We start from the raw sequence: 27,037 nt of genomic DNA, 5'->3' as shown, positions 1-27,037 counted from the left end.
TGGCTTATTTCACTTAGCATAATGTTCTCCAGGTTCAACCATGCTGTTGCAAAGGGTAAGATTTTCTTCCCTTTTTACCACAGAGTAGTATTCCATTGTGTAAATGTACCACAGCTCTTTTATTCACTCATCTATTGATGAACTCTTGGGCTGCTTCCAAATCTTGGCTATTGTAAATAATGCTGCAGTGAACTTAAGGGTACATACAATCTTTTGAATTAGTGTTTTGGGTTTCTTTGGATAAATTCCCAGAAGTGGAAAAGTTGGGTCATAAGGCAGTTCCATTTTTAAATTTTTGAGGTAACTCCATACTGCCAAGCTGAGGCATCTCCTGCCTCTGTGAGAAGCCAGGCTCTTCCTCAAGTCAGAAAAACCGGAATCAGGAGGACATAAGTTCATAATATCATTCATCTTTATTATTTCACTCAGTGGAGTATATTTGCATACACGTATTCCAGAATTTGTCGTAATAAGAGTTATGCAGAATACAAAATTATTAATGGTGACAGTCCATGCTCTTATAAATGGGTCAGTCTTGAAGGTAAGCTGATACTTTCAAAAAAAACAAAAAAACAAAGGCGGGTGATATAGATCCTGTCCCCAAAGTATCTCTAAAGTGGCTAATATTGAAAACATCTGGCCCTACATCTACTGAAAGAAGATTCTATAGTTCTTGCCTCATACAGCGCCTCCATCAGGCAGCTCTCAATTTCAACTGCTCACCTGTGAGTAGAACATCACCAGCTTGGAACCTAGTGGCAACCTGAAGTGCGGAGACTGCGTGAGAATGAAGCTGGACCGTGGACACGGCGCCTGCCTCAGATGGCCTGCCCCCGGACATGAGACACCATAAGCCCCTAATGTGTTTACACCATAATTATGTGAGTTGTCTGGTTATAACCTAATTCCTAACCCTCAAGATAAAGAAGGGAGAAAAGTGCAAAAGAGTTTTCAATAACCTTTTCTAGAGGGAGTCTAGAATTATACTTAAAATTTAAAAATTTTGCAAAGTTGTCTAATCTTGGCAATTTTACTGATTTTTGTTCTAGTCTACTTCACTGTGATGATTTAACAATAGTCATTTGAAACCTCACAGTCTTGTTCATTTCCTCAGGGACAACAAAGAAGGGGTGACTGGGTCCCTTTGCATTCAGACTAGAAATGGAGAGGGCACAAAGGAATAGCCATCACACTAGGAAAGGACAGCTCAGCAGCCAGCGGGCCTGGCAGGCACGGGGTGGCCCACAGGAGTCCAGCTGCACCTCCCTGCCACGCCCAGGACTTGCTGGACATCGCCTCGCTCTCATATATCTGGACGCCCTGATTCTTGTGTAACAATATGTATTCTGGCCACAGGCTGGCCTTCGCCTTGGTCCTGACTCCGATCTACCTGCAAAGGTAAGGTAATTCTTGTGACTTGATTCTGACCCGTTTTCCCTACCTTATTTTTTCTTGCTCCTTTATAATCTACTACCTGCCCCAACCTGAAAATTTGTTTACCTCAAAGAGCCGAAGCATCACAGGTGAGAGGCCTTGATTTCTCAAGCCCTTAAAAGTCATGAACCCACTTCCCATCCACCAGTCTTCCTATACCCCCCAACCTGAGTGCGTCTCTAACTTAAAGAGACCCCAGGCACGTCAGCCACCTATTAAAAGAAACTTTTTACTTGCTTTAGGAATTCTTTTCCGGGATATTTCCTTTCCTGGGCATCTTTCGTTATTTTGCTGTCATTCTCATCACAGAAAAATCTGTGCTTTTTACGTTTACGTATCAGCTCATTGGCCATTTTCAAAAGGTCTGTTACCTGGTCTTCCATAGCTTGGCCGGTTTCTTTGTTATTAAAAGCACAAACTCGCCACCCACACTTTTTAATGGTCTCCTTAAGAACTGTGTTATCTGTGTTTTTGCAGTAATCTCTAATGTCCTCGGCCCCCAAGTCTTCCTTCCGGGTGAAAAGCACAATCATGTATTCCATAACATCCTTTCCAAAGATGGTCCTCAGTGTCCCCACCACCGCTTTGTCCTGGGCGGTGAACCGTCCCAGCTGGAGCACCAGGACTAGAACCGTGTTCATGTTATAGCAGGACACATTGCATCCGAACCCCTCTCGGTGGGCTGGCTGGCTGGACAGCAGGCAGAGGTCAGGAGTGTCCACCACCACGACGTCCTGCTCCTCCCGCGTCGTGTTGCCCGTCTGGCACTTCGTGGTGACCGGCTGGGCCCGGAGCTGAGAGGTGAAGGTGGACCTCCCGAGGATGGCGTTCCCGGTGGCACTCTTCCCAGTCCCGCCCCGCCCCACGAGGACAATGCACAGGGCTTCTGTGGGAGGAAAGCAGGACAGTCATGACCCGGGCTGACCTGGGTGCGCCTTTCAAAGCGATGCCACACATGGCAGCCGGGACACTCAGGGAGCGTCAGGGTTGCTTTCCCAGAGCAGCTCCAGCCCTGAGCGCGGGATGGCTTCCTCCAGGCACACTGAACTCCGAGGCAGGACCTGGCCACAGTCCCTGCCCCGCACTCACCCGCGGACATGCTACTGTTCCTATCTCTCAATCTGCTCCTTTTTCGGGTAACTTCTCTGACTCCCTGGCACCTGTGAGTGCTTTGTTACTCTTCACCTACTCACCTGGGGCCAGTCTACTCCTCTCATCTCTGTCTTCTGTTCCTGCTGTGACTGTGTCTTCCCACTGACGACTAATGCCAACCGTAGCAAAATCTCCTGGGTGTATTTGTAAAATTATTCCATAGAATTATTTTTTGTGAGAAAGCAACTACACGTACCATCTGTGGATTACCAGATGCAGCACTTCTCATTACAACCACATTCAGTTTAACTGTGTCTTTCATTGATGTCAAAAGGCATCTCGTGGTTATAATAACCTTTTCCCCAAGTTATGAATATCCACCTCAAAACAAGGAGAAAGGAAGCCCACCCCGTGCTCTCCCGACAAGGGGAAATTATTGAATTGCTTATTCCAAAGCCATAATATTATGCTTACAGGATGAATAAAGTCTCCCGACAACCCCATATCTGTCACGTATTTCAATCCTGCTTCCATACCTCAGGGGGTATGGTTCTCAAGGGCCTCTGTAAGCTCCCAATCCCACTTTATCTAGAGGTGTGACTCCTCCATATCCATCAAAACCACTCCCTGATGTTCCCTCACACGTGACATGCTTAGTCCTACCTCTTTGTTTCAAATTGCTAGTGTACTCTCTGGAATGTCTTCCAAGTTTCTGCTTAGCCATCCAAATAACCCATTCTCCAAAGCCCATTTCACACTGGGCTTCCTCCACACAGCCTCTCCTGACATTCCCACATGTCTGTATCATATATATATATATATATATATATGCTAATAAAATACATAGATGCTAATTAACTGTACCTTTGCTATGCCCTAAGCCACGCCCACCACACAATCAGAGCGACTATATGCAAATTAACCCAACCAAGATGGCAGCCTGCAGCCACAGAGCTGAAGCAAACAGGAGGCTTGGATGCCCGGCGATGGAGGAAGCCAAGCTTCCCGCCTGCCTTGAGTTGGCTGTGGCCTCCGCTCATGGCAACAAAGTTTCAATTATAGAAGACAAATAAATCCCAGATACCTGCTTCCAGCCAGCCTCCACTGGGAGCTTGGGTGGCTGGGGGTTGTGGACAGCCTGCAAACAGCCATCAGCCCCTCACCCAGGCTGGCCACACCCTCATGGGGTGAGGGTCCCCGCTGAGGGGCTTAGCCAGCCTGAAAATGGCCCTCAGCTCCTCACCCAGACTGGCCAGGCACCCCAGCAGGACCCCCCACCATGAAGGGGCTGTGGCCAGCCTGCAAACAGCCATCAGCCCCTCACCCAGGCTGGCCAGGCACTCCTATATAATAAAAGGGTAATATGCAAATTGACCCTAACAGCAGAATGACTGGGAATGACTGGTCACTATGACACACACTGACCACCAGGGGGCAGATGCTCAATGCAGGAGCTGTCCCCTGGTGGTCAGTGCGCTCCCACAGGGGGAGCTCTGCTTAGCCACAAGCCAGGCTGATGGCTGCCAGTACAGCGGTGGTGGTGGGAGCCTCTCCCGCCTCCTCAGCAGCACTAAGGATGTCCGACTGCAGCTTAGGCCTGCTCCCTGCTGGCAAGTGGACATCCCCTGAGGGCTCCTGGGCTGCCAGAGGGATGTCTGACTGCCAGCGTAGGCCCAATCCCCCAGGGAGCGGGCCTAAGCCAGCAGGTGGTCATCACCCGAGGGGTCCCAGACTGCGAGAGGGTACAGGCAGGGCTGAGGGACCGCCCCCCCAGTGCACAAATTTTTGTTCACCGTGCCTCTAATATATATATTATATATATATATAATTGATTTCAGAGAGGAAGGAAGAGAGAGAGAGAGGAACATCAATGATGAGAGCAAATCACTGATCAGCTGCCTTCTGCATGCCCCCTACTGGGGATCAAGCCCACAACCCGGGCATGTGCCCTTGACCAGAATTGAACCCGGGACCCTTCAGTCCTCAGACCGGTGCTCTATCTACTGAGCCAAACCAGCTAGGGCTGTACTTCCTTAAGAAGCTCCCCAACACCTGGCCCTCCATGAGGAATAGGAAATGGCTCAATGAACAGATATGCTCCTTTAGGCCTGATGTTCTTCCCAGGTGAGCACATTTGAAGCACAAGAGAATGGGATGAGTCATGCTGGGCTGGAAGGATCTCAGCTCAGGTCAATAGAATGCATAGCACTTAGTGGATGGGAACTTCTGTTTCAGCAGTAGATAGAGTTGTGTGGCCAGGCTAATAAATAAATCCCATCTATAGCCATGCGGGGCCCACCCATCATGAGCATTCAGGCTCCCAGTTCTTGTTCCGTCAAAATGGCCTCCGCTCTCCAATGGAGAGAAGAGTAAAGAAGCAAGAGAATAAACAAAGTCAAGAAAGAGAGCGGGAGAGCCCGGCTGGTGTGGCTCAGTGGTTGAGTATCAACCCATGAACCAGGAGATCACACTTCTATTCCCAATTAAGGCACATGCCTGGATTGAAGGCTCAATCCCCAGTAGGGGGCATGCAGGAGGCAGTCAATTGATGGCTCTCTCTCACCATTGATGTTTCTATCTCTCTCTCCCTTTCCCTTCTTCTCTCTGAAATTAAAAAACAAAAAATTAAAAGGGAGAGAGAGAGAGTTGAACGTAAGACAAAGAAAGAGAAAGTAAACCAATGGTCAAGAGCAACAATGAGTGCTGAGCCCTGGGCAAAAGAGGTTGAAAACTGTACCCAAAACAAGATGCTGGAAAAGGTCAACTCCTTCCTTCACGGCCCTCACCATCCAGTTGGAGAGATGAGGTATGGTTCATGAAAGAATTAAAGACCAGGTCAGCACAGTATGCAAGGAAAGGCAAATAAGTTTAGTTAAATTGGAGAAATGAGAAAGAGAAGAGTTAGTCGATAAAGTGGACCTGTCCTTTTTATCTTCTCTATGCCCTTCAGAAAATAATAAGTTCCTGTATAGCCTATGTCTGCTTTTTTAAAACAGGTATTAAATGTTTTCTTGCCTTCCTTTTTGAAGTTGCAAGACTTGTCTCCATTCTGCTGCGCCACTTCCACAATTTTTTGCAGGAGCTCGTCCACCTGGCAGTGTTCCTCTTTTTCTGTCGCTCTGTAGTTGGAGATGCTGTATCGGTTTTCACATTTCTTGACAAGCTCACAGAGGGCTCCATTCCTGGTTAAAAACGTGTCTACATTCTGATCCTCTAGGTCTTCTTTCCTTGTGAGGAGCACAATCATATACTGAGTTAATTCGTCTTCAAAACTTTCTTGGATGGTACTCAGCATCTCTGCATATTCAGTGAAGGAGCCCAGTGGTGTCACCAACAGGAAGGCATGGGGCCCCTGAGGGGCATGTTTCCGAAGGTCTGATTTAAAGTCCTTTAAATCAGATAGTAAGTCTGGGCCATCAATGATCAAAATTTTCCTCCCTCTCCAGATTCTGCTCTCAGACTTAAACTTCTTGGTTACTGAGTGGTCACTGAATTTGGTCTCAAAGACTCGCTTCCCCAGAAGGCTGTTTCCAGCTGTGCTTTTTCCAACGCCACGCTTCCCCAGGAGCAGGACCTTTAGTTCTAACATCCCAGGGTTCAGCTCAGATCCTGTGGCCTGCAGCTGCTCCCCTGGAGGACAAAAGGACAGATTCCAAGTCTCTTTTTATAGTTGGGCACAAAGATGGAGACAAGTTTGATCGATTCTCTTTCTTGTCAGTTTTTATAGAAAATGGCATCAGTGCTCTGACCCAATAGAACTGTAGTCCTGGCCAGAAGCTACCCATCAAAGTAAAAGCCACGAAAGGGACCATGAACAAATTAAGAGGTATGTCAAGGGCTTGAGATTGCCCAGGAACATGAAAATGTTAAACTTGGCTTTCACTGGTCTTGGTCCTTAGCATTCCTCTCATTTTGCTACCAAAGGTAAGTACTGGGACATGAAGTCCATGGGCTAAGGCAGGACCAGGAAGAATCTAGGTTTAAAATAACCATGAGTGGCCCTGGCCAGTGTGGCTCCGTTGGTTGGGTGTCATCCTGTGCACCAGGAGGTTGCTCACTCAATTCTAGGTCAAGGGCACATGCCCGGATTGCAGGCTCAATCCCCAGGAAGGGGCTTGCAGGAGGCAGCCAATGGATGCATTGCTCTCACATCGATGTTTCTCTCTCTCCCCCTTCCTCTCCCTCTAAAAATCAGTAAACTGTTCTTTAAAATAATAATAATAACAATAAAATAACTCTGAATGGTATATTCATAAAATAGAATACAACTCAGCAATTTTAAAAAAAGAAAAGAATGAACTACTGATATGCAACATGGCTAGATCTCCAAAATATGCTAATTTTAAAAAGCCAAACACAAAATTACATGCAATGTGAGTACATTATATAAAGTTCAAGAACAGACAAGGTTGACCAATGTTGGTAAAAGTCTGGAGAGTGGTTCCCTTAGGGGAGGGGCAGTGAGAACTTGTAAGGAGATGGAAATGTGCCATATCTTTATCTAGATGGTGGTCGCGTATGTGTAGATGTGTAAAAGTCATTGAGTTTATTTACTCTGTGTAAATTATACCTCCATAAATTGCTGTAAAAACCTGTGCTACAAAACTCTCTCTCCATACATGCCCTGTTCCCACCACTTCTCCTGTGATCCAAGGTCCACACCACACTTACGTGCTGAGCGAATGGCAGAGTCAGCAACTCCAGGGATAGTCACTGGGTCTCTGTTAACCAGGGCGCCATCCAGGTGGACTGTCACTCCAGGTCTGCATGACAAATCTGGGAGGGAGTGAATGTGGCATTTAAAGAAAGCAGCTGAAATGCAGTGACTACACGTCCTTGGAAAGTTGCCTTCGGAAAGTTACTACTTTCCCCAAAATCACCTCTCACTAGCCTACATCCTATAAAAAGTCCTTTCTGCCTGCCTGTGTGGCTCAGTTGGTTGAGCATCATCCATGCACCAAGAGGTCAATGGTTCGATTCCCAGGCAGGGCACATGCCCAGGTTTCAGTTTTGATCCCCAGTAGGGGGCATACAGGAGGCAACTGATCAATGTTTCTCTCTCATCATTGATGTTTCTCTCTAAAATTCAATAAAAACATTTTTTTAAAAAAGTCTTTTCCAACACCACATTCTGAAATACCCCTTGGTTTCTCATGATGTGCTATTCCCTCGTGGCCACAGTCAATAAACCCAGTTTTATTCGCAACAGGTATGTCCCTCAGGGTCTTGGCTGCAGGGCATCGACAGAATTTTAAATCCCTACTGCTGCCTGTTACAGATCTGTGGCTAAGTTCATTCATCTATAAAATGAGGATGATGATAATACCTTCTTTATAAGGTTGGTACAAAGATTATATATTATATACTATGAGGACTGAATGATTAATACATATTTCATGTAATTTTTCAGCACATGTCAACTGCAATTATTATCATTATTAGAATTTTCATTTTAATTATTTTTTGGGGAAATTTGGGGAGGACAGAGAGCTCATCTATTGTATTCAGTGCTGAATATTCAGCTCTTTTTTCTTTCTTCCTTTCTTTCTTTATGTGTGCTTGTGTGTGTTTGGGGGTTTTTTTGTTGTGAATATTCAGTGCTTTCACAGAGCTGGCCCAGAAATAACTGGAAAGTACATCAATAAAGAGATGGTTGAATTAGTAATATATGCCCATCCTACAGACCAAACTGCATCTACTACATAGAACGAGGTAGCTCTGGATGTACTGGCATGTGCAGAGTGTAGTACACATCACTAATGGCAATCAGTACAAGGATACTGAGCTGCATCACTGAATTCTGCAAGTTAGTGCTATCTGTGAAGGAGGGATTTCTGCTTTCCTAGGAGGAGTCAAAAATTGGGTGGTGCTAGATCTAAGGGCAGGACAGAGAGGCCAACTCAGGACAGCAGGCAAGCCCAGCTTTGTAACATTGCAGAGAAGGCCAGGGACACTCACACCGGGTACAGGACCTTTGCTGGTGCTACACCTTCTCAAAAGGGGTAAGAGTTCCCTAGGAACAGGTTGTACGCATTGACACAAGCTAGGTCTCCAGGGTACATTTTTGCTCTGACTTATCACTTTGATGCATAATGCACTCAAAGGAATGTCTATATGAGCTTAACACTCTTTTAAGGATCACCTTACCATGTAGATTGTCCCCCTTCTGAGAGGTAGCTTCTTTCACACAGTCCTGGAAAATAAAGGGGGGAAATGAAGTACACAGATCTAAACTTTCTTCTTTTCACAAAGTAAAGAAATGGAGACACGAGTGTATAACTCAGAATAACTTGATGATTAAGATGTGGTCAAATCAAGGCCATGGTCATGGCCCTTCCTGATCATTCTAGACTTGTCCATAATGACAGTCAATCTTGAGATCCTACTGCTGCTGCTGCCTCAACAGGTTTCCCAGATGCAAGACGGGTCGCGCTCTCAAAGCAGCCCCACGAAACCCATCTGCAAGGCATTGTTCCTGGAGCTCTAACTTCACTTCTCCACAGTTCCTATCAGTAATTCCTTCGAAAGGCTCCCAGGGTTTCTGCTATTCCTGAAGAAAATCCAGAGGCTTAAGGAGAACTTCTGGACTCCCTGAAGAAAGAAATTAGCTCAGGAATGTCTGTGATGTGCGTTTGAGAGACAAGGCAACGCGAGGACATTGGGAAGCAGGCTCCCCATGTCTCTCCAATGTCTTCTGCCCTCACTGGATCCCCCAAGGTAGAGATGAAGCTTCTTCTCACATGAATCCAGTAAAATTTGGAAGCTTCCCCATCCAAGGGGGCAAATAGAGATGACGACAAAGGATGTCCCCTCCACTTGCCTGGTGAAGTCTTATGCTGATTCCCCAAACTTAAATTGGCATGGGATCATAAAAGAAGTTGAAAACACCCTAGCCTGTGTGCTCAGTGGGTAGAGTGTTGGCCCACGCACCAAAGGGTCAAAGTTCAAGTCCCAGTCAAGGACACATACCTGGGTTGCAGGTTCACAATCCCTGGTCCAGTTGGGGTGTGTGCAGGAGGCAACTAATTGATGTCTCTCTCACATTGATGTTCTCTTTCTCTCTCTCTCCCCCACTCCACCCTTCCTCTCTCTAAAAATCAATGGAAAAGATATTCTCAGGTGAGGATTAACCAAAAAAAAGAAGGTGAAAACAATGACATACAATCTTGATGACTCTGCTATCCCTAGAAGCTTCCTGTACTTTATTTTAACCTTGTCTTTGTTAAGTCTCCATGCCCACCAACTTTCCTGCTTCCTCACCTGGCCTTACCCAAAACCATTGCTACCATCAATCATCTCTCCCTGGGTCCTCTCATTCCTCTCTGGTTATCAGACTTTTTTTTTTTTTAATATATTTTATTGATTTTTTACAGAGAGGAAAGGAGAGAGATAGAGAGTTAGAAACATCGATGAGAGAGAAACATCGATCAGCTGCCTCCTGCACATCTCCCACTGGGGATGTGCCCGAAACCCAGGTACATGCCCTTGACCGGAATCGAACCTGGGACCCTTCAGTCCCCAGGCCGACGCTCTATCCACTGAGCCAAACCGGTTTCGGCTGGTTATCAGACTTTTTCCATCTTCCACAGCCCAGCTCAAATTCTTTCATGTTTATTTATTTTAATCCAAACGATTGTTACCATGCAAATGTGTATGATCTAAAATTTAATAATTTTTCCATCTCCAATCCACCAGAAAAGTAAGCTGTTAACTTGTATATCCTTCTATGTTTTCCTATCTTTACACAAATACATGCAAGTAATATATGAACACATAGAGAGGCTTATTAGGCTTTTTTGTTCTGCAACCAGCTTAATAATATGTCTGCACATCTACACAAGTAGATGCAATTAGTTCCATATGCAACCATTTAAACTAATGCAATCCTTCCTTTATTGATAGACCTACAGGTTATTTCTGGTTTTACTATTTCAAAATATTCAGTGATAAGGGTCCTTGTCCACACCTTCATATGTTTTTATGTCTTGGTGCTAGAGTCCAAAAAGTGAGAATCTTCGCTCCATCTCTGGGTTATTAAATCCTTTTTTAAAATATTTTTTATTGATTTTAGAGCGAGGAAGGGAGAGGGATAGAGAGATAGAAACATCGATGAGAAAGAAACATCGATTGGCTGCCTCCTGCACACCCCCTACTGGGGATTGAGCCCGCAACCCAGGCATGTGCCCTAAGAATCGAACCAGTGACCTCCTGGTTCATGCATCAACGTTCAACCACCGAGCAACACCGACTGGGCTGGATTATTAAATCCTTAATGTCTCCATAATTTATTTGGACCTCATACACTTTTATTATAATAATAACAATCATAATAATAGCAGCTTATAATTATTGAACATTTACCCAGTTTCAAGTATTTGCAAATTACTTTGTAAGCATTTCATTTACTCCTCACAGCAGTCCCTGAAGATACATATTTTTCAGAACTCTTGAGCCTCAGGGTCCTCATCTGTAGAACATCTGTGCATAGAGTTGCTGTGAAGACTAAATCAGTTCATGTATGCGTCTGGAATTTAGTAGGTGCTCAATAAGTACTGACTTCTCTCCCATGGCCATCAGCTCTAAGAAGATCCTCTCGAATCCAGCGGCCCCCATGCTGAATTTTTGTTTGCTTTACCTTCTCCGGCACCTATATTTATAGAATTCTCTGTACCAACATTCGCTTAGTTACACTGAATCAATGATTACTTTGTTCCTTATGCATAAGTCACTCTAGTTGATGTATAAGCTCCTCAGAGGCAAAAGCTTGCCTTCCTTAGTTCTGAATACATTCTTCATTCAAGTTTAATAAGTAAATAAAAGGTCACTCTGGCTGTTGTGTGTCAAATGGGTGGGGGTATAAGGCCCAAGAATGAATGAGGGGAAAGTTGCTAGTAGATTATTTGTAAAATAGTACAGGCAAGAGAAGAGGCTGTCTTGTACCCGATGGTGGCTGTGGAGGTGGAGAGAAGCAGGTGGGTGCCAGGTGCATGATCACAGGCTTGAGGCTTTCTTGGGCAGCAGGTGCTAGCTGTGGTATCAAAGCTGACTCCTGGGTTTGTGTTTGAAGAGCGTAGTAAGCAGCACAACCATTTACCAAGTTGAGAGGAAAACAGAAATCTTACAGATTTAAGAGGGAAAACTGAAAGTTTGGACATGTTAAGTCTGGGGTCCTATAAGAGAGCCCAGCGGAGGTGTCAAGTAGCAATTGGATAACGGAGGCAGAACTCAGAGGAGAGACCTGGGCTAGGGCTACTAATTTGGAAACTGTTAGAAATAGATGGAGCTCAAAGCCGTGAAATGTGGGATCACCCAAGGGAGCATGTAGAGAATTGAGGACAGGCTAGGACCAAGCCCAGAAGACGCCAACCTTTAGAGCTCATTCGAGGAGGACTCGGCAATCCCCAGAGTGGCCAGAAAGGATGGGGCGGAGGGAGACAGAAGGATAGTTTTATTGAAGCCAAGGGGGTCTAATGAGTCAATTGTGTCCAAAGTCATTTGTGAAGGGTAAAGTCAGGCACGGACTTAATTTACCAATAAACTTACCAATAAAGCCCAAAGGTTAATATCCAAAGTAACATACCATCTGGTGCCTTATCTTTCCAGATTATGAATAAAGTAGAGGCCCAGTGCACAAAAATTTGTGCACTCGAGGGGGTCCCTCAGCCTAGCCTGTGCCTTCTTGCAGTCTGGGACCCCTCGGGGGATGTCTACCTGCTGGCTTAGGCCCACTCCCTGGGGGGGATCAGGCCTAAGCTGGCAATCAGACATCCCTCTGGCAGCCTGGGAGCCCTCAGGGGATGTCCACTTGCAGCAGGGAGCAGGCCTAAGCTGCAGTCGGACATCCTTAGCGCTGCTGAGGAGGCGGGAGAGGCTCCCACCACCACCACTGTACTGGCAGCCATCAGCCTGACTTGTGACTGAGCAGAGCTGCCCCTGTGGTAGCGCACTGACCACCAGGGGGCAGCTCCTGCATTGAGCATCTGCCCCTTGGTGGTCAGTGTGTGTCATAGTGACCAGTCATTCCCAGTTGTTCTGCTGTTAGGGTCAGTTTGCATATTACCCTTTTATTATATAGGATAGAGGCCTGGTGCACGGGTGGGGGCCGGCTGGTTTGCCCTGAAGGGTGTCCCGGATCAGGGTGTGGGTCCCGCTAGGGTGCCTGGCCAGCCTAGGTGAGGGGCTGATGGCCGTTTTCAGGCTGGCCACACACCACCACCACCACCACCACCACCACCCCTCCCCCCGGCAGCCCAAGCTCCCAGCCTCTCCTTTTTATCTTTTTTTTTTTTTTCCCAGCACCTCCTTGAGCGGAGGCCAGGGCGGGCTGGAAGCAGGTATCTGGGATTTATTTATCGTCTATAATTGAAGCTTTGTAGCCTTGAGTGGAGCCCAGGGCTGGCCAGGGCAGGCAGGAAGCTTGGCTTCCTCCATCACCGGGGGCAACCCCAGCCTCCTGCTCACTCCAGCTCCGTGGCTGCCGCCATCTTAGTTGGGTTAATTTGCATACTCACTCCTGATTGCCTGGTGGGTGTAGCGGAGTGGCGGAGTGACGGAGTGATGGCGAATTTGCATGTTTCTCTTTTATTAGTGTAGATATCCCCTTATACAAGGCCTATGAACCTTTTCACATGTCTCTGCCCATCTTCATCCCACTCTCTCTAACAACACAGAGGTCCTTGGAGGCCTTAACGAGAATTCTCACCTGGAATCCATTGCCTTCGTTGTTGAAATTCACGGGGTAGGGCTCTCCATTCTCATCCACCAAAAGCTTGACCATGCGGAGGAGCTCTGCCACCTGGCTGTCCCGCTCAGCCTCGCCGGCCTTGTTGTTGAACAAGCAGTAGCGGCGTCCACACTTTTCGACCAGCCCTCCCAGCAGTCTGTCGTGTAGAAGGTAACTTTCCATGGAGTCTTTACCCAAATCGTCCTTCCAAGTGAAGATGATAATGATGTGCCTCCTGGCTTCCGCTCCAAACACCTCCAGGACGCCCTCGATTGTCTCTTTGTCCTCCACGTTACAGTGGCCGATGGGGATCACCAGAAGCAGGACGTGCAGGCTGGGGGCAGAGAGCTTCAAGCAGTGTTCAAGGTTTCGTTGCTTGTCTTTGGCACAAGCCGTTGAGGAGAAAAGGCTGGGGGTGTCGATGACCACAACCTCCTCCCCTCTCATGGTCCCACTCTCTCTCTGGCACGTTTCAGTCACCATCTTCCCACTGAATCTGGACAGGAACGCCTTTTTGCCCAGAATAGTGTTTCCTGTGGCACTTTTTCCTGCTCCACGCTTCCCTACGAGAAGGAGCCTCAGTGGCCCCGGGGAGCAGCCCTGCTCCGCAGCATCCTCCTGACACAGGCTCCTGCAGGTCCTGTTGGAACAAAGAGCAACACATCAAGGTTCAGCTCACATGCAGAGTTAACAGAGGAGCAGCGAGAAAATGTGTTCTCTCTCATTGTTTACGATTTTTACTGACTTTTAGACAGAGAGAAAGGGAGAGGGAGAGAGAGAGAAACACTGAAGTGAAAGGGAAACATCGATCAGCTGCCTCCTACAGGCCCCCTATTGGGTATCGTGTCTGCAACCCGGGCATGTGCCCTGACTGGGAATTGAACCGGTGCAGGGGACGATGCCCAACCAACTGAGCCACACCAGCCACAGCAGTATGTTCTCTTTGACTCAAATTTTCCCACTGAGGATTTAGGCTACTGGAATGCTAGACTCAGACTAGACTGGAACAAGGAATCATGTTTACTAGGACCTTCTCTGCACACTTGTTTGTGAAATAAATCCATGTTGATAAAATGTCAAACACTGTAGATGGGCTAAACTGACAAGCCCTTCTTTACGCACATTACCCACCTGCATGCTGGAAGAAACTAGACACTGTGACAGAGAGAATGATGCTTCCCCCCTTCCCCCCCCCCCCCCCATGTGTTCATGCACTAATCCCGGAATCTATGACTTCATTACCTTTAGTGGTAAAAGGGACTCTGCCAATGTAATGGGGATCTTCAGGTGGAGATGGTAGGAACAGAAATAGAATATTGGAAATTAGCTATGATTATAAGAAATATTAACCATGCTCTGTTAATCGTGATCCTTCTGTTCTGATTAGAGGAAGCACATTCTAACCTCGCTGGGAGTTGCACACCTGGGACATGGGAGTTAACATCAGAATGCAGTCCACCCTCCTTTTCAGAGAATTGCCTAGATTAACAACCTTGCTGCTAAGACAATCTGGTCCTGGAGGTACCCACCCTCTGCAACACCCCACCCCCAGCCCACATTCCCTGTAACCTGAAACCGTTATGTGTTGCCTGCTTTCCCATGCCTGTAATTCCTACTTTCCTATGTAATCTTGGTCCTTCTACCCAGTATAAGCAGCTGGCTTATGGGGAGGGGTAGAGCAGATCTTTGTGGATGACCTGCTGCTCTCCCATACTGCCAGCATTATTGGAATAACCGCTCATATATGATTCAACCCTGTCTCTGCTTAATTGGCAGCCTGGACCCACTGGTTGCCTGGTTACAGAGAGAGAATCTTGGATCATCCAGGTGGGCCCAATGTAAGCACATTATCAGTGTCCTTATAAGAACGAGGCAGGAGAGTCAGAGTGAGAAAAAGATGTGAAAACAGCGCTGGGAGGATCAGAGAGTGAGATTTGAAAATGCTGCCCTGCTGGCTTTGACGGCGGAGGCCGACTCTACAAGCCAGGAAAGGCCAGGAAGCAGATTCTCCCCTAGAGGCCCCAGAAGGATCACAGTCCTGCTCAACACCTTGATTTTAAGACGTCCAACCCCCAGAACTCTAAAATAATAAGTTTGTGGGGGTTTTAGTGACTCAGTTTGTGGCAATGTGTTACAGCAGCAACAAGAAACTAATACACTAAATCTCTCAGCCAACCTTCCAAATAGTGGTATCCATGTGACCCAGATCTAGTTGGTGACAGTTGAGGGAACATTTGTTTGGGCCTTCTGAAAAGGCTGTCTTCTTTATTACTATTATTATTTTTTTTAATATATTTTATTGATTTTTTACAGAGAGGAAGAGAGAGAGATAGAGAGTTAGAAACATTGATGAGAGAGAAACATCGACCAGCTGCCTCCTGCACATCTCCTACTGGGGATATGCCCGCAACCAAGGTATATGCCCTTGACCGGAATCGAACCTGGGACCTTTCAGTCCGCAGGCCGACGCTCTATCCACTGAGCCAAACCGGTTTCGGCTATTATTATTATTATTATTATTGATTTGAGAGAGAGAAACATTGATTTGTTGTTCCACTTATTTATGTATTCCTCGTATGTATCCGGACGAGACACCAAACCCACAACCTCGGTGTGTAGAGACTGTGCTCTAACCAACAGAGCTACCCAGCCAGGGCTGAAAATGCTATTTTTTTCTTGATGACAGGGGTAGACTCCAACAGAGAAGCTCCTATTATCACTCTCCCACCCTCCGCACCCTCCCCACCCCCACTTCTCTGTTCATGGAACTTAAATGTGATGTCTGGAATTGCAGCTGCCATCATGGGGCAATGAGGTAACAAGAAAACAAAAAGTCAGCATGCACCATTCAAGCCAAAGGGGGGCAGAGCAGAAAGGTAAAGGGTCCCTGATGACATCACTAAGCTGCCAGATCTCCCTTGAACCACCTCTTTGTTAAATAAACACTTAATACTCTTACCATCTAAGCCAGTGGCTCCCAACCTTGGCTGCACATTAGAATCACCTGGGAATCTCTTTAAAATACTGGTTTCCGGGACTCATCCTCTGGAAATTCTGTTTCTTTGTTACTAATGGTGTGGCCCCACTGTATAACAAAGAAACAGAATTTCCGGAGGATGAGGCCCAGAAATCAGGATTTTAAAAAGATTCCCAGGTGATTCTAATGTGCAGCCAAGGCTGAGAACCACTGGTTCATACCTTTTAAGAGAACAGTATCTTGTAAAGTATGTGATTATCAAACCACTATGCTGTACACCTGAAACTAGTACAAAATAATATTGAACGGCCTGGCCGGAGTGGCTCAGTTGGTTGAGCATCGTCCTGTGCACCGAAAGGTTGCCAGGTCAACTCCCTGTCAGGGCCCACGCCCAGGTTTTGGGTTCAATCTCTGGATGGGGCACGTACAGAAGGTAATCAATAGATGTTTATCTCTCTCTCCCTTCCTCTCTCTAAGCATGTTCTCAGGTAAGGATTAAAAAATATGTAATAACAAAACAACAAGAAAGCCCACTGCATGGGAAAACATATTTGCCAATGCTGTTTCAGATAAGGGTTTAATCTCCAAAATTTATAGAGAACTCATACAACTTAACAAAAGGAAGATAAATGATCCAATCAAAAAATGGGCAAAGGACCTAAATAGACACTTTTCGAAAGTGGACATACAGAAGGCAGAAAGACATATGAAAACGTGCTCAAAGTCACTAATCATCTGAGAGATGCAAATCAAAACAACAATGAGGTACCATCTCACACCTGTCAGAATGGCTATCATCAACAAATCAACAAACGACAAGTGCTGGAGAGAATGCAGAGGAAAAGGAACCCTCTTGCACTGCTGGTGAGAATGCAGACTGGTGCAGCCACTGTGGAAAACTGTATGGAGTTTCCTCAAAAAATTAAAAATGGAACTCCCATTTGACCCAGTGATCCCACTTCTAGGAATATATCCCAAGAAACCAGAAACACCAATCAGAAAGGATATATGCACCCCTATGTTCATAGCAGCACAATTTACCATAGCTAAGATTTGGAAACAGCCTAAGGGCCCATCAGCAGATGAGTGGATTAGAAAACTGTGGTACATCTATACAATGGAATTCCACGGTGCTGTAAAAAAGAAGGAATTCTTACCATTGGCAACAGCATGAATGGAACTAGAGCGCATTATGCTAAGTGAAATAAGCCAGTCAGAGAGAGATAAATATCACATGATCTCACTCATTTGTGGAATATAATGAACAACATAAACTGATGAACAAAAATAGAACCAGAGACATAGAACCAATGGACACAGACAGTAGGGGTGAGGGCTTGTGAATGGGGGAGGGGGGAAGGGGGAAGTCAATGGGGGGGAAAGGAGACTCATGTAATACTTCAAACAATAAAGAATTTTTTTAAAAATATCTTGGTTTGTGCTCTAGAATCAAGAATTTAAGTACATGAGCATGAAAGCTTCTGCATTTCATGTACTAAATTAAATAGAATGTAAACTTGAAAAAATGTAATAATAATAATAATATTGAATATAAACTATAATTGAAAAAACATAATATATTAAGAAAGACTAAAAAAATGTTAAACTGTTAAAAAGAAGACCAATTACCAATTGGACTATTTTTTGTTCAGTAAGGGCAAAGATAAAATGTAATCATTTCATTTCATTATTATTTATGAAAATAGTTTTATCTAATAGAGCAGGAACATGTTAAAAAGTAATCTATGTCATAGCCTCTCATCCCTCCCTAATTTTATTAAGATATAAGGCTTGGACTGTAAAAGCTTTGTGGCCCCAAACAAAAAGACACTAACATATTGGTTTTGGTGAATCCTCTCTTAATGAAATCTTCACAAACCTGTGAGAGAGAGAGAGAAACGGCCAGTGGCCTGCTGAAGGGAGAAACCTCACTGTAAAGAAGGGATCAGAGAAGGTTGGGAAGGCCGTGTGCCAGCCCTCCTTCAAGCAGCCCCACCAGGAAGGACAAGCACTGGTGGGGGTGAGAAACCGCTCATCGGGGCCACAAACAGAGGCCTGGGCTCTTCTCTAGAGCCCTCTGCACCCCTCTTATGTGACTCAAGAGGCAAAGCCCACCTCAGCCCAAAAACCATACCTCAGGGCTGTTACTCCGAGAACTAGGCTTCTTTGTAGCCTAAGTCCATCACTGTGGGACTCTTCCAAGAGCACCTTCTTGCCCAGATACACGGCTATATAAAGAAACCCTTACCCTAACTCCTTAGTCTCATTTATTTCCATCCGATATTATTTATTGTCTACTTTCTAGTTTTCTCTCTACTGCTCCATGGGAGCAGGGACCAAGCCTGTCTTGTTCTGTGTCCCTGAGCCCTAACTTGGGGCCTGCCATATAGTACAGGGTGGGGCCAAAGTGGGTTTACAGTTGTTCGTATGGAAAATAATACATCCCTGACCAGGGTTGCTCAGTGGTTGAGCATCAACCCATGAACCAGGTCAGGATTCAATTCCCAGTCAGGGCACATGGCCAGGTTGCAGGCTCAATCCCCAGTGGAGGGCATGCAGGAGGCAACCAATCAATGATCCTCTCTCATCATTGATGTTTCTCTCTCTCCCTCTCCCTTCCTCTCTCTGAAATCAGTAAAAATATTTTTTAAAAAGAAAATCCTATATAAGACTAATATGCAAATTGTTCCCGAGGGAGTTCAATCAACCAGGAATTCCACCACTTGCTATGATGTGTGCTGACCACCAGGGGGTGGAGCAGAACAAAGGCAGGCCCCTGCTGGCAGCTGGCAGCCAGGGGAAGGAAAGCCCCTATTGGCCCTAATCGCTGGCCAGGCCTAGGGACCCTACCCGTGCACAAGTTTCATGCACCGGGCCTCTAGTAATACAATAATTCATCAATAATCATACAAGAAAAAACTCTGTGTTTTGCCTATTCACAACTGCAAACCTACTTTTCCCATGCCTGTACATGCTCAATAAATGGTGTTAAATGAGTGATCATGAGTGGCATGTGAGGAAAGAAAGAAACAGTTTTTACAAGTACAGAGGGAGACTGAAGTGATGTTACTTTGACTAATAAGAGAAGTAACTGTATGTTGTATCCCAAGCTAGTGAAGTGGTATTATTTTCGTGCATTAATTTTTAAAAAGCACCAGTGCAGCCCTAGCTGCTTTGGCTCAGTGGAGAGAGTGTTGGCCTGAGGACTGAAGGGTCCCGGGTTCAATTCCAGTCAAGGGCATGTACCTTGGTTACAGGCTCGACCCCTGCGTGTAGGAGAAAACACGTGGATGTCTCTCTCTCTGTCTCTTCCCCTCCCTTCCATTCTCTCTAAAAATCAATGGAAAAACAACCTAGGTGAGGATTAACAATAGCAACAATAAGCACCAGTGGGTAAATAAGCAGAGACATCCAGCAGGTGTGAAGGAGAAAGGAATTTCTTTGCCAAGTAAGCGTCACTGTTTTACATGGTTTCCCAGCATCGTGTGACCAAATGATGTTGCTGAACTCTTTCCGGCCCAGGAGGCCTGATTCATATTTATTCTCTCCTCTCTCTCTCTCTCTCTCTCTCTCTCTCTCTCTCTCTCTCTCCATACATACAATTGCCCAGCCTATACCATTTTCTCCCAAGCATATAGAAAATACTTTAAAGGACAAAAGGAAATCAAAACTCCCTTCTCCCTCCCTCTCACCTTTACAACCCACATTTCCCTCTGACCATCTCCCAGGCCCTCTGGAGACCCCAGCAGAGCAATGGAGAGAGAACAAAGGCAGAAAGCTTTCCTTCAGAGCTCTAGTCGAGGCTCTGAGCAGCCTCCATCTTCTTCTCAGGGGTCAGCCGGAGGGGGACGTGGCTCCAGGCATCCGGGCAGAGCTTCCGGGGGTCAGGGATTCCCCCCTCCCCAGGCAGTTCACACCCGCTGGTCAGGGAGGCCTCCAGAGCTGGGCCAGGGAGGACTCCGTCCAGCCCACAGCTCAGTCATCCCAAGCGTTCATGGGATGAGGCCAGGTGGCTTAAATGTAGGTGAAATCGGAAATATTATTTCTGCAAACACTCACCACAGCCAGTGACCAGGTATTAGAAACGGAAGTGTGCAAAGGCTGGGGGATATTCTAAAGGTGAATGTGGGAGATCAGGGTCCAAACTCCCAGCTTCTGGGGGTGGGGGGGGGGGCTGCTGCTAGCACAATTCCTCACGATTGGACCCCCTCCACTTTCCTTTTCCTCCCCCTCCCACTAGGCCTCACCCCAGCCTTGTGGAGAGCATTCCCTCCTGGATCAGCCTCCTCAGGAAGGGGGGCCTCTGCCCACCCCACGCCCCGGGCTGGGGAGACCAGTGCTGAATAAGGAGGAACCATCCCAGAGGCCTGAGACCACACCCTCCAGGTGGCTCCTGCCCCTCTCTGGGCTGGCGTCCTGGTGGTGCAGGCCCATATCTGCGCACACATACCTTGGTCCTGTCCCCAGGCCGGCCTCGGTCTCAGAGCCTCCACGATGGGCCTGCTCCATTGCTTGGCAGGTGGGAGCGGCTGCTAGTTCCTCTCAGGCAACCAGAACCCTAAAGAGGGTGGTTTGAGGGGCCTCAGGCCGGGAAAACAGGAAAGCAGGGCCGGACCAGCTCTGCAAGGTCTTCCTGATAAACAGCGTTCCCCAGGAGGAAGAAGTATGGAGATGTGGGTTTCGGTTTTGCAGCAACGGAAGCACAAATGCAGGCACAGGGGAAGTTCAGAATTAGTGCCAGGTCACAGGGTGAGCGGCAGGGGCAGGCGGGGCAGGGAGCTGCAGAATGCCAGGCTGGAGGGCAAACGAGAGGGTCTGGGGCTTGGGCCCCAGGCGGAGCGGCAGAGGGTCCCTAGAGAGGGCTCATCAGGCTCAGGGCAAAGCAGGCGATGTGGGCGGCTTCCTGCCGCTGAGGACAGAAACAATGGCACCTTTAGGGGCTTCGATGAAGACACTGTCCCCACCATCAGCTCCCCAACCTCTGTCCACCCTGAAGCAGCCTTCCCAGCGCTGGTAACAATCCCTCACCCCTCTTCCGGGAAGGCGTCCCTGAAATCCCTGGCCGGAGCAGCTCAGGCCCTCAGACGAATGCTGCTTCCCAGGCAAAGCATTCCCTCCCCAGCTAGCAGAGCACTTCCCGTGCCAGACCGCGCATGCTTTGTGAGAGGCCATAGCGTCACAACGCTTCCTGAAATTGAAAGAGTTTGAACACGGAGCAAGACTTTTTCAAGTTTTATTTCACTACTAGAGGCCCGGTGCACTCGGAGGGGAGTGTCCCTCAGCCCGTACTGTGCCCTCTCACAGTCTGGGAACCCTCAGGGGATGTCTGACTGATGGCTTATGGGGAGCGGGCCTAAGCCATCAGTCGGACATCCTTAGTGCTGCCACGGAGGCGGGAGAGGCTCCCACCACCACTGCTGCAGCCAGCCATGAACCCGGCTTCTGGCTGAGCAGCACTCCCCCTGTGGGAGAACACTGACCACCAGGGGACAGCTTCTGGAATGAGCATCTGCCCCCTGGTGGTCAGTGCGTGTCATAGTGACCAGTCATTCTGCTGTTCAGTCAATTTCCATATTAGCCTTTTATTATATAGGATGGTAAAAAATAAAAAGTAACCAACACATTAAGTGGACCGTCTTAGCCATTTTTAGGTGCACAGTTCAGCCGTGTGGAGCACGCTCACGTGGTTGTGCAAAGAGCTGAGAACCTGCTCTCCTTGCAACACTGGAACTCCGTGCCTGTTAGAATGACTCCCCACCTCTCCCGCACCCCCTAACCTCCTTCCTACTTCTGTTTCTGTGATTCTGATGGTCTTAGAGACTTCATACTGTGTTTGTCCATTCAAGACTGGCTTTTTTGCTTAGTGTCATGTCCTCGGGGTTCATCCAGGAGAGTGGACTTGTCATTGTGATGCAGAGACTGGCCATTCCGTGAACTGGAGTTCACACTTTCACACCAGGGTTGGTCTTTGAAATATCAGAGGTGGTGCTTAGCTTTCTGAAACCTGCAGGAAGGAGGAGTAGGCTTTGAGGGGCTGCTCCGTCCCCAGGGGGCCACCTTCTCCTGGGCAGGTCTAGTTAGGAAGCTGAAGGAAAGCTGTCACTGCCCACCCAGGGCTTGGGTCTAGGGCAGGGGTGGGCAAACTTTTTGACTCGAGGGCCACAATGGGTTCTTAAACTGGACTGGAGGGCCGGAACAAAAGCATGGATGCAGTGTTTGTGTGAACTAATATAAATTCAAAGTAAACATCATTACATAAAAGGGTACGGTCTTTTTTTTCAATAGTTTTATTCATTTCAAACGGGCCGGATCCGGCCCGCGGGCCGTAGTTTGCCCACGGCTGGTCTAGGGGCTATCCCTTGGTGGGACACTGACAAAGCCTCTTCCCATTCCCCACCCCACTTACCCCCTTTAGGAAGGAGGACTGTGTCCTGGAAAGCTCCACCCTGGGGCATCAACTCAATTCATGACAAGATCAGACCACGCCCTTCCACCGGCCATGGTGGCTCACTCCAGCTGTGTCACCCCCAGAAGAGAGTTGGTTCAGGGGCAGAGTGACAGGCCTAGTGGGATAGCATGTCCCCAAAATAGACAAAACAATAAACTGAGTTAAGAAAAGCTCACTCGTTGCCCTAACTAGTTTGGCTCAGTGGATAGAGCGTCAGCCTGCAGACTGAAGGGTCCCAGGTTCGATTCCAGTCAAGGGCACATGCCTGGGTTGCGGGCTTGATCCCCAGTAGGGGGCATGCAGGAGGCAGCTGATCAATGATTCTCTCTCATCATTGATGTTTCTATCTCTCTCTCCCTCTCCCTTCCTCTCTGAAATCAATAAAAGTATTTTTTTTAAAAAAAAAAAGCTCACTCGTTAAGCATTTGGGGAGCACTCTGAATCAAGCCAAAGCTTCAAATAACTCCTCAATGAGTTATCAAGTTGACTATGTGCGGATTTGACCATTTTGCTAAATGATCTTCCTATACATCGGCTTTGGAATAATTAACTTTGCACAAGGAAGGCTGCCTCTGATTCTGGCCCAGCCCTGATCTAAGGAAGGACGGGGGCTTCCTGTCCCCCAGTGGCTTTAACAAGGACGGAGTAAGGCCAGCACTCACTCAACACCCTCCTCTCACCCCCTCCCAGACTCTGGGGGCAGGAGGGAGAGGGGCTGGACCTCAGGCATCTAATAAGGTGGAGGCCACCAGGTGCCGGCAGTGTATTGATTCAGTGGGTTCATTGCCAAAGACTCACAAGACCAATCCCCAACTCAAGGAGCTCGGCCAAATGATGAGAAAAGAGACCAACCCTACGTAACGTGTGGTCGTGATTTGCCCAGGGCGGCATGGGAGCAGAAAGGAGCCCTACAAGCCCTGCCAGATGGAGTAACAACCAAGTGGAGAAACAGACTTAGAAACAAACCCAGAAACCACTGTCAACTGTGGTCCGACGATGGAGGGAAGATAAGGAGAAGACATACTCAGGGACTCTCTCCTGCCCTTAGAGTTGGAGAGCACGCAGAAATTTCTCTGCGAAGGACCCTACAGCAGAGAGAATGGCAAATGCCACAGCATCCGGGGTGCTAGAGCAGCTTGGCTGTAAGGTGGGGGTGGGGGGGGGGGGGGGATGGAGGTAGAAGAACCAGTTACAGGCTACTGCAACCGTCCAAGCTAGAAATAAGGACATGAACTAATATAGTGACAGTGAACGTGGATGGTGGAAAGGAGAACTGATTTATGATATAATTAAGAGATAGAAACAATAAAATAATTGTTAAAAGACGAATTCAGGGCTCCTATTATAATCGTCCTAGCTGCCACAGCGACGACGTGTTAATCATAGCTAGACATTTGTCACATGTTGTTACATGTTGTTTTACTTCAAAGACAGGAAATGTGTGGTCACCACAGTTTGGGTAGATGGCAGTAAAGTGTCTTCTAATTAAATGTGTTTATTTTGACAATTTCCTGGTGGAATTAAATGTCTGATTCAAACAGTGTCTTTGTTTGTTACAATAATTATTATTAAGGAATAATGTGCTTCTTTTTAAACCTTTAACCTGCAGAAGGGACATCGTTTTCTGAGTCACATAAAGGCTAGCGTCACCCGGCTGATTGGCTAAGGAATAGTCTGAGGTCACAGCCGTCATGGAGCCTGGGCTGTGACAGGCTGGTGTTTTCAGCTTGGGGACACTGAGTCTGAGATACTGGACATGGGGCAAGCAGAGAAGCCGAAAACATTCCTGTTTCCCATAAGATATTCATGCCAACCTTCCCACTGAAAACAACTAAAAGTCAAACAAATTAAAAACATGTTTAAATCTTCTCAAAAGTATCCAAGCATAATAAGGCATAAGCGAGAGCATGTCACCATCTTGGAAAATGGGAAGCTTTGCTTTGTAGCCTCCTGGGAGAGGAGGATGGAAATCAAAAGCCGGGGGAGGTGTCAAAGCAAAGCGGTCCTCTCAGCCTTCCCCTTCCCAGCCATCACAACCTCTTGGACCAAAGGAAACGGCTCAAAACCTAAACTTCAAATCAGCTGCAAGCAAACAGGGATGTAAAATGCAGAATAGGGAATCCTATATAATAAAAGCCTGTGACTGAACGATGGGATGACCACAACAACCGGTCAACCAGTCGCTATGATGTGCACTGACCACCGGGGGCAGACGCTCAACGCAGGAGCTGTGCCCCCTGGTGGTCAGTGCACTACCACAGTGGGAGGGGCACTTGGCTGACAGGGATGAGCGCTGCTCCCACTGTGAACCTGGGGCCGACATGCAGGAACCTGGGCTGCAATCATGGCCTCCTCACCTCACCCCAGGCTCCTCCTCCTCGCTCCCTGCCACCACCTCCAGACACCCGCAGGCCACACAGCACCGCTGTCGCCAGGTTCGCAGAGCTGACCCCAGAGGCTGGGAGGCGGGTTCATGGCCGCTGCCCAACTGAGGCCTACTCTGCCACCTCTCAGTGCTATTGTCCCTGGGCCCGGCCCTGACCAGGTCCCTGGAGAGGCAAGTGCTCCGGCTCCACAGAAGATGCCAGACCAGGGAGCAGCCACAGCCACTTGGCTGACCAGAATGAGCAGCCAGGCAATCCCTGCTGGCCACGCCCCCCCACCAGTGTACAAATCCTGTGCACTGGGCCTCTAGTATAGTCAATAATATTGTAATGACTGGGTATGGTGTCAGGCGGGTACTAGACTTATGGGGAGGGGGGTGGAATCCCTTTGCAAATTACATAAATGTCTAACCACTATGCTGTACACCTGAAATGAATATAATATTGTATGTCAACTATAATTGGATTTTTAAAAAAAATTTAATCAAGATTAATAAAGTTTATATTCTTTGATCTATACATTACTCTTCACTTTATCTGAAAAAAAGAAACTTTGCTTTTAAAATAAATAAATAAATAAATAAATCATCCTCAAACTTTTTCCCTTCCCTCACTAACATTTTGGCTTTTATAAATGCACTAGAGGCCCAGCGCACACAAAATCGTGTGCAAGTAGCTCGCTTCCACTTGCCGCAGCTCGCCGCCCCACCCACCAAGAGAGCCGCTGCTCGTTTGGTCATGACAGCCATGGGCCTTTTATATAAGAGATTACAAAGGGAATTTTCCAACAGCTAGAAGGATATCCTTGAACTTGTTATGGAAACTTTCTAACACATGGCAACAGTAGAGAGAAGAGTGTATAATGGGCCCCACTTTCCTCTTATTCAAATTCAAGTTGTCCAGACTTCATCAGTGGGGTCCAATTCCCCCCAACCATTTTCTTTTTTTTTTTTCACATAAAAGTTTATAGTTTATTAATCCTCTCATGAAAAATCTGCACAACCATCACAGATAAAGTCACCGAAGAATCTTTACTCCTTCTTTTTGCCAGCACCAATGTTGGCCTTTGCAGTGCCCCTGACTTTCTTCATTCTGTTCTTGCATTCCTTTCTCTGTTTTTTTGAGGTCTTCTTCTCATATAGGCCATGTCTTGCCAAGTCTGTGTTTGGGTTCGTTTTTCTTTGCGTAATCCAAGGAATCATAAATCATGCCAAAGCCAGTGGACTTGCCACCACCAAAGTGAGTTCTGAATCCAAACACAAAGATGACATCAGGTGTGGTCTTATACATTTTGGCTAATTTTTCCCGGATTTCTGTCTTGGGTACTGTTGCCTTTCCAGGGTGAAGGGCATCAATGACCATTTGCTTCCGCTGAAGTCGTCTGTTGCTCATGAACTTCCTGGTCCGGATGGTTACTGTGTCATTCATGATGGAGGTTGGTCTTCAAGCAGCCATGGAGGAAAAGAAGCCCCCACAACCATTTTCAAGTAAATCCTATATAGTATTTCCTTCAGTATGTATCTCTGAAAAGGTAAAGATTCTTTCATTAAGATAAGCACAGCAACCTAATTATAAATAAAAAATGATAATAATTCTGTATTATCAAATGTCCAGTAAGTGTTAAAGTTCTCCATAACATCTACCTTTTGAAGATCTACTCGCAGGAGGTGGTGGTGGGTTTTCCAACTCTTGCTACATGCCTTCTCTCTTGTCCTGTGGGTTGCTCAGCCAGCATCACCCAATTTCCAGCTTCCTCCCTTCTAGAATGTTTTAGGTTTTTATGAGCAAACTTTTATTACTGGCATTACTGGCATCTTTGGAATGTTACTCTGTGTTTCCTTTTATTTCCTCTTGAAACCCAGAAAGAAAAACACATTGAATTTTTTTGCCTCTAATTTTCTCTTGTCCCCTGTAATTGCCATCAACCTTCATTCTATCCCTAAAGGGACAATTTACTTTTACACGTCTGCTTTTTTGAC

At 47.0% G+C, this 27,037-nt stretch overlaps 1 protein-coding gene across 1 annotated transcript; it reads right to left on the bottom strand.

Annotated features, from left to right (window-relative positions):
* Window positions 1-235: 235 nt before the first annotated feature.
* GIMAP8 (GTPase, IMAP family member 8) lies at window positions 236-20,872 on the bottom strand. The gene is made up of 6 exons (XM_036327417.1): window positions 20,677-20,872; window positions 13,229-13,889; window positions 8,674-8,719; window positions 7,198-7,302; window positions 5,542-6,156; window positions 236-2,320 (listed from the first exon to the last, which is right to left on the bottom strand). The coding sequence occupies exons 1-6, from the start codon at window positions 20,733-20,735 to the stop codon at window positions 1,650-1,652; spliced, it is 2,157 nt and encodes a 718-aa protein (XP_036183310.1). The 5' UTR covers window positions 20,736-20,872; the 3' UTR covers window positions 236-1,649.
* Window positions 20,873-27,037: the final 6,165 nt, after the last annotated feature.

The sequence above is a fragment of the Myotis myotis genome, unplaced genomic scaffold (genome assembly GCF_014108235.1).
Source record: "Myotis myotis isolate mMyoMyo1 unplaced genomic scaffold, mMyoMyo1.p scaffold_m19_p_11, whole genome shotgun sequence".
Lineage (NCBI taxonomy): Eukaryota > Metazoa > Chordata > Mammalia > Chiroptera > Vespertilionidae > Myotis > Myotis myotis.
This window is presented reverse-complemented; position numbering and strand designations above follow the sequence as displayed.

Coding starts and splice junctions, on each gene's coding strand:
- GIMAP8 (XM_036327417.1), bottom strand. CDS start 20,735: ATGGAGCAGGCCCATCGTGGAGGCTCTGAGACCGAGGCCGGCCTGGGG. Junction 13,890..20,676: donor GGCCTGGGGACAGGACCAAG/GTATGTGTGCGC, acceptor TTGTTCCAACAG/GACCTGCAGGAGCCTGTGTC. Junction 7,303..8,673: donor GAAGGGGGACAATCTACATG/GTAAGGTGATCC, acceptor ACTCCCTCCCAG/ATTTGTCATGCAGACCTGGA.